The sequence below is a fragment of the Psammomys obesus genome, unplaced genomic scaffold, assembly GCF_907164565.1.
Source record: "Psammomys obesus unplaced genomic scaffold, mPsaObe1.curated_primary_1811, whole genome shotgun sequence".
Lineage (NCBI taxonomy): Eukaryota > Metazoa > Chordata > Mammalia > Rodentia > Muridae > Psammomys > Psammomys obesus.
Window position 1 is genome coordinate 1,197,293 of NW_026596092.1, and position 13,645 is coordinate 1,210,937.

Below are 13,645 nucleotides of genomic sequence, written 5' to 3' on the forward strand. Positions count from 1 at the left end.
TAAACAAACTGGTTAATGGCTTTAAACTAAGACAGAGTAGGATGCTTACTCAAATAAAACAAAACAAAAACCCAGAAAGAAAATAAAATTTAGTGTGTATTCTCTGTGTGTATAAAAGATCTGTTAAGCAAAGCGTCTATCAAATATTGGTAAGGCTTCCAGAACCTGGGAAATACCATGAGAACCACAGTCACCACCCAGAACCAGACTACAGTCGACAGAGGCTCTCTGGTACCAATCTTTACAGATGCTCCCTGATAAGGAACTGGGCAACCAGGTTCAACAGGTAGGAAAATAGGTAACACAAAGGATAAACTCATGTGTTATCCAAGCACCAGGTGAAAGTTGACTGGAACAGATAACAGACTTAGAGGAGTCACCACTAGACCAAGGTCAGGAACTCAACAAAGAACACACAAGAAAGAACCCCATCTATGTGTGGAGACAAGAGGGAGAAAGACACATAAGATCTGCACCAGGAATAGTCTCCATTGCTAAGGCTATAGGGAGGAATACAGGAGACCTACAAATTATCAGGCACAGAGCAAACTCCACACAATGATGTTCACCTCTGTTGCTTACACAAAAAACTGCAGGAGACAGGCATCTTGCAGGAGTACTTATCCACTCATGTACTGGATCTTGGGTTACAGCCTCTTCCTGGCTATTTTTCATGCTGGCAAGCATTACTGAGTGGCTAACACCTAACAACCACAACGGCCTTTTGTGGTTGATATTTCAGTGACTTCCCACCGGACTATGGTCTCTTTCCAATGAAATACTTTTTTTTTTTTTTTTTTTGGAAAAGCAAGACAAAGTTTTATTTTTAAATGACACCAAATAAAATGTAACAATTGAGTTCTAGCATGTAGTGATTTAGGTTAGGATACACTAACAGCAGCCTGAACAAGCACATTCACTGTCCTAAATTAGCCAGGAAGGATTACTCTAAGGCTGGCTGCTGGTTCATCGAGTTACAAATAGCTATTTACTACTTTTTCATAGATAACTCCTCTGTTCCGTGGAAGTTTTGGTTTATGATATGTAAGTATGGTTTTGTTTCCATCCCAGCTGTGGGATATGAAACTGATTCAGACTGTCCACAGCAGCAAACTATTTGCCTCATGTGGCTCTGAGAGGGGCTCTTTGCCAGCTGCAGACAGTTTAATTCGGAGGACTCTGGAGAGGGAATAAAGGCCAGAGCTCAGAGTGTGGGGAAGCTCCAAGAAAGAAGACTGTTGGTGTTCCCCATTGCTGCTCCTGGTTGCTGTTGATTCAACTGGATGAGAAGTTGGAGATATCCTGACAGAAGGATTGGACTTGCCCCAAGGATTGGACTTGCCCCAAGTAACCTGATGACCCTAACCAGCAGGAAGTAGCTAAAGAAAACTATTCCCCTTCTCCCCACTAATTTCTCTCCTGCTTCTTTCCTACCCAGTACTGGGGTGTTGGAAGGGATTGGATGGAGAAGGGAAAAAGAGGCATAAATAAAATAAGAGTTTAAAAAGTACGCAACACCGCTGACCTTTAAGAAAGCGGGGGAGGGGGGGAACAACTTACTCCCTTTCTTTCTTCAAATTATTTTTTTTCTTACTAGACTAGTAACAGAAAAGTCACAATTAATACCTGTTACTTGCATGAACACACAGGAAAACAGGTAACATATACTCCTTAAAGACACATAAAGTAAGAAAAAAAGAAACTTCAGGTATATATTAAGTCTGTTCAAAAAGCTAAATTTGATATTCTGAAGAAGTGAAGGGACCTACAACAGCACAGAATAATTCAATGCCTTCAGAACATAACTCAAGATCTGAGGAGGTTTCCTCTTCTATGAGGGCATCTCCCATGCCAACCCACAGAGCAGCTGCTTCCACCTCCTATCCGTTTATGTGGTAGTTTTCATGGATTTCCGGCCAATGTCACACACAAAGGCCAAGAAGTTATCCAGGACTTCCTCTCTGTTCTACTTGAAGTTGTTCTGGAGGACAGTCATCTTCTCCTGGGCCTCCTTCTTCACCTCACTGCTACAACTGTCATGGAACACCACTGTGGCAGCTTCCTTGACCTTAAACCCCTTCAGCCTCTGTAGGCAGTACTATTGAATCTCAGTCTGGGCTGCTTCTTCAGCCTGCTTCAGTCTTTGGTTTTTACTTGAGAGCCTCAGACACCTTCTCAGCCACCTACTGGGCTTTTAGCAGCTGCTGGATGCCCTGCAACTGACTCACCTCATTACTGCAGGGACTCTCAGCTGAGAGAATGGCCTAAGGCAATGGCTTAAGCATACACAGGAGCCTCTCAAATACTAACAACCTCTGCATGATTAGGGTAGGAATATATCAAACCATACCTAGAAAACAGCCAGACTTTATTTTGAAAATTTGCTGCCATAACTGCTAGTTACACAATAAAAATGTGTTAAAAGGAAAACAAATTAAAAGCCCAGCAAAAGAAAGTATGTCCTCATTAAAAAAAAAAAAAAAAGTATTAGTAAACTGTACCTGAAATGCTGAACAATATTTCCAAATGTTTGTTGTCAGTTTATGCATTTTTCATAGTGCTTCAACCAGTCCTGGAAGCCCCCATCTGCATACATGTTACACCATGCTCTAGAGGGCAGAGATCATGGACAATCCAATCTGTGCACATACATTCTCACACACTGCTTCAGAAGGCTTGCTTTTAGGTTTACAGCAACTCCATGTGAGGGCCTAACTTGCTTTTTAAAGGAACAGTGCTTTTCAAGTCTACATAAAACAGCACAAGGCAGTCTAGTCTTCTTTGGTCACCTGGCACTTTATCTGTCTGTGGGACTATCCTCGGCAATGGGAAAAGAGGTCAGAAATAATTTCATTCCAAGAGCTACTCTGGGCCTAGAAATGGAATTCACTGGCACAATACCTATTATGTGCTAGGCCATGTACATCGGAAATATAGCACAGCTTAAAAAAAAAAAAAAACTGCCATGAGGTCTCTCCAACATAGCTGCCTAAACATGAGCTAACCAAAGATGACACAAACAATAGTCATGCTGGTGGGAAGGGTCACAAGGCAGAAATGCTAGACAAAAACTATAGGTGACTGAGGAGTGCTGAGAGTGGAAGACATAAGTCCTCCCCAGAAAAGAGCACACCAGGTAGTTACCAAACACCAGATGGTCAGCACGGAAATCATATAAAGTAATATTGACTGGACAATATATGAGCAGGCTGCATTTATATTTAGGAACATACATATACTTATGTATGTATGTGCAACAACAAACAAAGAAAAACAGGACATGAATCTGAAAGGGGAAAGGGGATGCATACATGGAAGGGTCTAGAGGAAAGAAAGAAAAGAGGGAGGTGATGTAACTACAATATATATATATTTTTAAAGGTATTTGTTCAGCTACAAAGAATTCTAAGCTGTCGTTGGTTACAGAAAGATAAGAACCTTCTGGTTATTCATTAAAGTCTTAGACTTGCAACACTCTTGAGGCCCTAAGTTTTTAAATAAAAATAAACATCCTTTAAAAGGTTTTTAAATAAAAGAAAATGCTTGTACCTTTAACTGTCCAGACAAAAGTGAATATGGAAGGCATACTGATATTCTTTTGAGTGGATGGTCTAAAATAGTGGTTCTCAGCCTGTGGTTTGCAAACCCTTTGGCAAATCTCTATATCAAAAAGTAGTTATATTACGATTCATAACAGTAGCGAAATTAGGGTTGTAAAGCAGCAAGGATCTTAATTGTATGGCTGGGGATCACCACAGCTGAAGACTGTATCATTGCAGGGTCTCGGTATTAGGAAGGCTGAGATCCACGGCCCTAGAACATCTTCTGAGAGGATCAGGCACCCATCGAACGCAGCACTGCCAGGGACAGACAGGCCTGACATGATGCCCATGTTAGGTCAGGCAGCAGCTACTGCATGCCAAGGTCATTCTAAAATCTAAAGTGCGACAGAAAAACTATGTCCAAGAAATTCTACAGATGTCTTAGAAGCCTTAACCTCAAGTTAACTCTGTCTCCAAGGAGAAAGGCCACAAGTCAGTAGTACTGGGGTTGGTGTCAATAGTCTAATACATACTTAAAACAGAAACAAAGACCAAAACATGAAAGAAAATTATTTTTAAAAGATAATATTTAATCCCTTAATATTCTTACTATAACAGTGTAAATAATATGATTAATGACAGAAAATTTAAAACTCTGGCTAAAAAGGTGCTTACAACTCCCATATTGCAGATGCTGTCTTATAAACTGATGGTAAGCTGACAGACCACATCTGTATCAAACTCCGGTGTGAATGCTGTACAGCTCTGTGCCTGAGCCCTCAGGGCAGTATTCAGGTGAATCGTTCATTCATGGAGCACAAGCAATAGTGACATTATGTCACTAAGCAGGGATGGAGTTCAACCATCTGTACGGGTCAGGAAAGTCTGAGGGCAGGTAAAGGCTTCCAAAGATGCTGTGAGCCCCTTTCTAAGATGACTTTAAAGATCCTGAGCCTGTGGTCGCCAAAGCAGAAGAGAAATATCTTTACTTCTCTACCTAAAATTTTACAAATATATGTGCATAACAAATCATGAAACAACTCATGCAAGTGAACACTTTGAAGATTCTCTAATCCATGTTTATTCTTCAAATGTGAAACATTATAATAATATTTCCATATTTTATCCCTAAAGGGCATAAATAGTTCTCTAGGACTGTGGTCTAAACAGGACCCATTTAAACAAAGGATCACAGAAATACCTTCCTGTTTAACATCCCCTACCCCAAAACACACACACACACACACAAACACATAGGTACATACATACAGGCACACTGGTTCCTCAGGCTTCTTCAAAGGAACTGTGTCCTCTTAGTATTAGGCCTTCTCCCAGTTCTGTTTTAGTGGGAATATTCCCACAACTGCCTTCCTTCCATCTGTCCTTCCTTTCCTTTTTTTTTTTTTTTTGTTTGTTTGTTTGTTTGGGTTGGTTGGGATATTTTTGTTCTGTTTTGTTTTTTCTCAACACAGGGTTTCTCTGTGTACAACCCTGGCTGTCCTGGAACTCACTCTGTAGAAGAGACTGGCCTTGAACTCACAGAGAACCGCCTGCCTCTACCTCCCAAGAGCTGGGATTAAAAGTGTGCACCACAACTGTCTGGCCATGTATGTATTTTTAAATCCATTTTAAAACATCTCTTGTGCAGAAAAACCTTTCCTAGACCATGTCTAGACCAAGGTTCTTGGCTCACATACTTTCATGGCATGTGGTACTCTTTGTGGTATTTTGTATAGCTAAAATTAATATGGACCATTTTCTTAACATCTTTCATACCCACCATAGACTGCTACTGATAGGTTCCATTACCATCTCATTCCAGACTGTATCAGCAGTATGGAAGGAGACCTGATGTCCTATTCAAAACTGCAGAGTGGTTGGGCAGGTACTAGAAAAGAAGGGCTAGTGCCACTGTGCCATACGAAGGAGACAGACAATCTCAAGTGCTCCTTAGTAGCCCTCGGTTCCTATCTTCTCCAGCATCCTTTGCTCTGTGTTCCCTGACACTGAGCTTCCTATGCCTCATACCTTCCTTAAGATCAATTAGCTTCTTCTGAGTTTCCCTCCTAACATCATCATTGATGCCCACCTACTTCTGACCAGGTGGTAAAAGTATGAATTTCCAATACAACTCATAAAAATGTATTTACAGAAGTGTGAACTTAGTAACTTCCCCTTTAACTACCAGCAATCTCCACAATCTTCTCATTTGCCCAAAAAACATACAGAATCTTCGGTGCTTCCAAAGCCCTGACCAGGTCCATCTCAACTAGCCTGTCTGGCCCCACTTAACCCTTTACTCTTCTATAGTTAACCTATCCAGTCTCTTTTAGGTTTTGTCAAAAAGTCGATAAAAACCATCAAAAATTGCTACTAGCCTCCCTAGCACACCTGTGACACCCCTCAAAGCACACTGCTGTGTACCAAGCATCACATGTCAAACACAGAAACATGTCCCATGCTCCACAATGGCTTCACTGTACCCTCATGCTTCTGGCCTTGCTCTGCCAGGGGTGAATAGTACCCAGGTCTCCCCACAAACTCCCACGACTATCTCTGGCTTCTCAATCAACCACCCCTAAACACCTAAGGGAAGTTTAGGAAGGCTGTTTTTGAGTACCTGAACAACACTAACATCCTTTGTCTGTAAGATTTGTGCTTGAAGGGAAACTTCTCCCTTACCTGATGCAACAATGGTGCTTGCCCACAATGTGTTTTCTATACTGAGACTTTCGTGAATTGGAGGGTCACTGTCTTCCTGTTTAGGGAGAAAGAAAAAAACAAAACAAAACTTGAAAGTTAGCAATGTTCTATCCACATTTCACGTATCTACAGCACATGAAAAGAAACATGTCACTCTTCTGTGCCCAAATGATTACAAATACAAATTTCCAGGGTGAATATAAAGACCTAAAATTACAATTTGATTCAGATATAACCACTTACTTTTAATGCTTACATTTACAATAAATAATCTTGAATTTTCACAAGTGCATTCATGGCATGCTGATTATTTTTAGAGACTAGATTAAAATATATTATAAAAACAAGACAAAACAATGGTTTAAATCAATGCATGGTTTAACAATATTCTTAACCTAATCTAAGATTCACTTTCTAGAAAAGCTGAAAAAAACTAATGTTAAAGCTGGAGAGAAGGCATATCGTTAAGAGCACATATTGCTCTTCAATTCCCAGCATGCACATCAGGTGGCTCACAAGTGCCTAATGCTTCTGACCCATGTGGACACTTGCACTTAGGTGCATATGCCCCCTTACACTTAATTAAAAAAATGAAAACAAATCTTTTAAAAAACCAATGTTAGCACTGACTTAACCACGAATAAACTAAGCTATGTTTCACCAACATGGTAGAATTTCTTCTCCCTAATTTTTGTCAAGGACAAGGGCTATTCTTTAAAACACAAATATGCTCATGAATAGAAGTAAATGCTTCTGGGACTATTAGTACTACACACTGGAGAAAGAGATTACTTCTCTTAAAACCCCCTTTCAAATATGATGTTAGATATGTTTTCATTAAGTAGAATTAAAAATACATGCTGTTTGCTGCTAATTGTATTTGTAAACAACAAATATACTCAAACAGCAAAAGCACAATAGAAGCACATACAGTATAATTTTTTATTCACATGTTTCCTGTTGATATTCAAAGACAAAACATCCAAGCTCAGGATTTTGTCTTTTGGCCTACATTGTGGTTATGGGGGCCTCCTGGAGTACAGGATCATAAAGCCCAAAGCCCTGCACCTGGCAGCGAGTCAGGAAATACACATGGCAGCAGATGACCTCAGTGTCTGCACAGGGCACACCACCACACTGTCTTGAATGTTAGACTTAGTCCTTAAAACAGTAACTGCCCTGGGACCTTTATCATAACTTGACAGTTGGCTACCAATGTCCATTCCAAAATAACAAAGAAATCAAATGTGGGAATAAACTAGGCTTTTGAGCTATGGGTATGTCTACTCCATTTATTTATCAAGCTATCTTCAAATGATACCTCTTTTAGCCAAATGCTAGCTACTTGGCTATACCCTCGGCACATAACTCTGTGATTTATATGTAAGACATAGAAGCTAAACTTGTATTACTACTTCAAAATATTTCCAATACTATCAACATTTACAAAGAAAAAGGTTTTGTTTGTCCCACAGATGCCTTGTATGTATCTGACAGCAAGACCAGAAATTATGAAACCTTCCTGAAACTGAGTTTAGGCTTGTGTCTTAGAATTGTATGACCCCTAGCATTCCTCCCCAGAGCCTAAAGCAGACAGCACTCTAATCTGAAGACTTGCCCTGTGTCTTGGGTTTGTGACTATGAAGGCTATTGTATCAGTAAGTGTTTAAAACATAGGTATGCTTTAAAGATATGTGTATCGTCATGAGTTTGTGGGAGGGAGGCTGAAGCTTAAAAAGAACTCTTTCAAAAACACAGAAGAATGTTTAATTTATATATGCCCTGGTTACACTATGCATAAATACATAAATCAAATACAGGGCTTCACACATGCAAAACAATTTTTCTGCTGCAGAGCAACATACCAGCTAATCCCTCTGTGTGGAAAAGCTAAGGCTTATTTCAACCCAATATCAATGTTCATGTTTGCTGGGAGGAAAAACTTAAGAGTCAACCAGTTATAATAGTGGGTTTTTTTTTTTCAAGGATGGCAGAGTTACTGACTACAGCTATACAGCTGTATAGTTCCATGCTTTAACCACTTTACTTTGCTCTAACAAGGGTGATAAACTGTTTATTAAACTCCTGCACAGGACCTCTCGCATCGCCACTCGTCTTCAAAATACACACTGAGATAATCTGCTTCATATTTTCTAACATTATCTTCCACGGACAATGCCAAGAATAAACTGCCTCCTTTTCTCTCCTGTTCAGAACTGAAATAACTCAAGTTAAGCACATAACATTATCTAAGGAAAATTAGTTTTTTTTCCCTATTTTATAATTTTATAGAACAAAGAATCTACTTTTAGAAATACAAGTCACCTTGATGTCACATTGCTCTTTGAAATTATGACTGAACTGAAATTACCAATGCCTGAATCATTTAAGGAGTATAACTCTAATAAACACTGTTGGGGAGAAGTATCTCGATACTCCCCATATTTAGCAAATACAGACAATATGGTGTACCAGCCAGTTCTATGTTGGTCTAGGAGTTTAAGCAACAATTTACAAACCTAGAATCTTTCTAATCGGCACATTTATCATTTTATAAAATCACTCTCCAACTGCACTGTTTCTATTGCAGCATAACAATTTACATCTTTATTTGTTACCAACGGACATAACCTAAATAACTACACACAGAGAACAGGAATATAAACTTATCAAATTCATTAATAAAATAAAGAGGAACCCTCTAACTTGCACAGGCACCATGAGTCTACAAGTGTGACAGCACGCCCAAGACCAGTGCCAGCCACTAAGCTAAGTGAGCCTACTGAATGTCCTGTGTAGGCAGAAAAAGTGCTGTGCCTCAAAGAGAAGGAACAGGGCTGCTTTTCCTGTGTGGTAACTGGGCTGAGCCTGCAAAGCAAGCCCTACAAACATACCCACTGAGATGTACAAAGAAACTCTACTTTAGCAATTCTACCTACAGATGTCATCTTTTATTTCTCTTCCTAGTGGCAAACTCGATTCCAGTCAGTAGAAAGCAGAGGCTGAGGTGAAGCCTGGTGTATACAGCAAACTTTAGGACAGGCAGGGTAATAACAAGACTCTATCTCAAAAAATAAATTAGCAACAAGACAAAAACCTCCTCCAAAAGCTTCCTTAAAAAAAGGCATCAAAAATTATTCATATGTATTTGCCCACTTGGCATAGTATTTCCCCTTTATGTCAACCTCTGAGAGACAGATGTGGGTTCACATAGATAACAGGCTTATAAAACTTTCTGAGCTGAAGATAAAACATATGTAAGATATTAACATTTTAGTCCTAACTCTCTCTAAACGAGCAGAAATGTAGATACAAAGGTAAATATGTAAGACAAATGGGAAATTTTTTTGTGTTAAGAGAGACAGGAATGGTCCTCATAAAGAAATCTTCCTCCCACTGAATAAGAACAAGAACAAGGGGCAGCCTGAGGAAGGGCAGGCACACACAGACCTCTTCTGGAACTGGGCCTGCACCCACGCTCCCGTGCCCTTTCTCATTTGCGTAGGCATATGAGTGCCTGTGTGTGTTTGAGTTAATGCATGTGTGTATGTTTAGGGATGTGTATGAGTGTGTGACTATGTACATGTATATATGTATTTGAGTGTCTACGTAAGTGTGTCTGTCTGTGCACATGCACATGTGTGTTGTGTGTTTATACATGTGTATATATGTATGAGTGCGCATGTATGTGTATATGTGAGCATGTGTGTATTTTTACCGAGTTTCTCAAACCCAGCCTTTATGAAGCAACAGAGGAAAGAACAACATGATGGAGGGCCTGCATGTTTTCTGATTAGTTTTTCTGAAAACCCTGAAAAGCACAACTGAGGAAGAGGTGGTATTAAGCACAGCTGGATGCCTGACAAGGGAGGATGCTCACACCATCGCATCCAAGGGAATAATACTGTGCATATCGACATGCCCTAGTCTCTTTTGTGCTGCTGAGACAGATTCTCAGACTACAAGTGGATAAACAGTAGCAGGATATCTGTGTTCATGCTTCTGAGCAGAGGCCAGATTCTTCAGGTTGCACGTACTACACAGGAAGCAACAGCATCAAGATCTCAAAGTGTGCTGAGGAGGGAGCTGCACTCTTCCTTTGATCAAAAATGCGTTCCTATGCTGAGTATACCAATTCTACAACAGCATCAACCATATGTCACAAAGCAGAGTGACCTAATCACCTCTACAGGTCCCATGTCCTAATACTGTGATGCCTGGGATCAAGTTCCCAGCTTATGAACTCAGGGACACCTGACCTCAGATTTTGGGAAGGCTACCAGATGGTCTTATGGGAATAGTGACACTCTGACAATCCTTCTGGACATTATATATATATATAAGTATAGAGTAGAAGACTTTAAAAAAAAAGGAAAAGACACAATCAGTAAAAGTAGGAGGACTCTGAATGAGATAAGGTATATAGTGAGGGCTTTTGATGGGTGCTGAAGGACACCCATGCTCCTCCTGGGAGTAGGCCTCCGCTATGGAGCTCACACTCAAATGCACAATCACAGCAATTTCAGAGCCTACGATCCAGCAGTTCTTGAGCCTTCTCAGAAGAGATGCTACTGAAAGCAAAACTAGTGGTGTTTCTCTAGTAAAGAGATGTACTGCAAATGCTTAGGAATGTTTACATTTCAGGCTGGAGAGATGACTCAGAGGTTGAAGGCTAGGCAAACTCACAACCAAAACTAAGAATGTTACATTTCAGTCTATTCTGTGCCTGTGTTTTCAAATGAGACTCTAGTCTTCACTACATCCTTTTGGTAGTGTTTTGTTTTTTTAGACTTTTTTAAATTAAGTTTCATACACGCAACATCACATCTGTAGACTAGCTAGGTTACCTGCACAGCATTACACACTCACTGTGTTATGTGCTCCTCACTACTAACCATCTCATCTTATAAACCGAAACTGTCCCTATTAAACATCCTCTCTTTGGTACCAGGACCTAATGTTCCACTTTCTACAAATCCCATTATCCTACTCACCTCTTACAAGCAGAATAAAGCGGTAGTTCTTTCTGGATAACTTAATGTATGTAGTGTCCCCAAGATTCACCCATTATGTAACATGTATCAGCATGTCATTCCTATCTGGATCAATTTCTAAGGGTACTTTCTTAATGGAGGTTAGCCATATGGCCACAGGGCAGGCTACATTTACTTTCTTATAACTTTTATATGACTTTTAACATTCCTTAAGTTTATTTCCAATACATAAACTCTTATTTTCATTTACCCAAATGTATTAACTTTTCAAATAATTCTAGATTTTTCGGTCACAGTGAAAAACTCAGTACTAAAACAATTTTTAATTTCTCTTTTAACCACTTCTTTAATTTACAACATATTTAAGATGTATTATTATTCCTGAAAATTTAGCAATTTCCAATAAATATTTATTCTTTCTAATTTAGCTGCACTGTGGTTATAGAACAGATGAGTGGGATTTTTAAAAAAATATGCTAAGAGTTCTTTCAGCTATTTTGATAAATTTCCCATGTACACATAAATATATTTTATGTCCTACTGTAGAATGACATCTTCAATAACTATCAGTTCAATCAACTTCAAAGATAATCTTCTAGGCTATTATGTTCCAACTGATTTTTTTTTAGACCTGTTCAATTAATTATTAAGAAGAGGGCATTGAAATTTCCAACTACTATTAAGAATCTGTCTATCTCTCCTACAGTCCCAAGAGCTGACTTCATGCATTTCAAAGCTCTGTTATTAGGTATGTAAATGCTTATGATTGTGTGTACTGACAATAGCCTTTCCTCAGTAACCTTTGAAGCCAACTTTGTGTGATATTGCTATAAGCAATTTCAGTTTTACATACTGCCTAAGGCATATTTTTCTATTACTTTACTTTTAAACTGTAAGTGGTTTTAATATGCTTTCTTCTAGACACCATGCACTGGAATTGTGTACAGTCTTGACAATCCCTTGCTTTGTAATTGGCATTTAGATCATTTGCATTTGGTTAAATTTAAGTTTCAAATGCCTAAGGCTATTTTAGTAGTCTAATTTTTATTTATTTCTAAATCCATACTGTGGTCATAAACAATATGTAGGATTCCATTTTATAACAATATAAAATCTCCTGAATTCTACCCTATTGTATATACTTGATATAAGAGGAGGCCCTTTAGGACTTGACCAGTTACCCTGCACTGTAACTGCCAAGGAAGTCTCAGTGACCGTGCTGAGTTTTCCTCAAATAGTTTCCTAGCACAGGAGAGAGACAAGCTACTGGAGTGGATATGCAGCTCCATCCTGGATCCTTCACTGACAGGATTAAGAGCTATTGAAGTGATCCTCAGCCTTGAAGTTTTCTTTGCTTGTACTTGGAGTATTTCTATAAAATTAAAAAGTTCTGCTTCCCCTATCTTCCCATTTGTTCTTATACGCAGTGTACAGGGTCTTTCTGTTCATAATATGCTGTTTCCTTGAACAAGATACAGGATGGAAACACAGCCCATTCTCATGATGGGCACTGGGACCTTTTCTCAGGACACAAAGTGCTGTCTTAATACATCATCATGATTGACAGAGTCGCTCTCTTGAGGGTTGGTGTGGGGCTGACTCTCCTGAGTGCCACAGCATTGTTTTACAACTGTTAACCCCCTTCTTCACTACGTTTCCTAGAGATACAACTCTTAGTAGGGCACTTTTGTCAAACAGTTTCCCAAATAGCCATCCCTGATATTTCCAAAAGTCCCTTGGTGATTAGAGAGCTATACCCACCGAATACATCCAGAGGACATGTGATGCTTATCTGAAAAAGGCACTCTCTAGGGAGCATGGCCTTTCTAACATCAGTGTCCTAGAGTGACATCCACGCTACAACCCCCTTAGCCTGGCACTCATTCAGCTACTTTGGAGTTTACCCCACTTCAAGAGACAGAAGTGTGAGGAATTATCAAACCAAGTTTACTCATGATATGAAAAAGAGTGGCCCCTACCCACATCTCATTGGTAGGTGGTGGTGACAGCCTGTGAAAACAGATGGTCAAGTGGCCATAATCACAGTAAGTAACAGGAAATCTAAAGTAACCACCTCAGCTCACCAACATCCCCATTTCTAAGCAGAAGGCTCTCACACAGCTTTCTCCACCGAGACTGACTACATTCCCACTCCAACATCTCTACCCAAAATGGCACACTCACCCCTCTTGGGTTCTGAACAGACTACTCTTACTCTTTGACCTTAAGGTCTGCAAATACCTGTCTAGCAAATATTTCCAACATTTAGGAAGCCATAAATAATACAAACTTGAAAAGAAAGAGAAAAGGGAGCCAGGAGCGGTGGCGCACACCTGTAATCCCAGCACTCTGGGAGGCGGAGGCAGAGGCAGAGGCAGAGGCAGAGGCAGAGGCAGAGGCAGAGGC

General features: G+C 39.8%; 1 protein-coding gene and 1 pseudogene across 2 annotated transcripts in view; both read right to left on the bottom strand.

The window, feature by feature from the left end:
- Atp9b (ATPase phospholipid transporting 9B (putative)) overlaps positions 1–13,645 on the bottom strand; it is a 219,926-nt gene that overhangs the window by 118,434 nt on the left and 87,847 nt on the right. For both annotated transcript variants that reach the window (XM_055628015.1, XM_055628014.1), the window contains exon 10: positions 6,225–6,300. In XM_055628015.1, coding sequence (XP_055483990.1) covers positions 6,225–6,300 — 76 coding nt within the window. The remainder of the gene's footprint in view (positions 1–6,224; positions 6,301–13,645) is intronic.
- Positions 1,881–3,892, bottom strand: LOC129691828 (V-type proton ATPase subunit G 1-like; annotated as a pseudogene).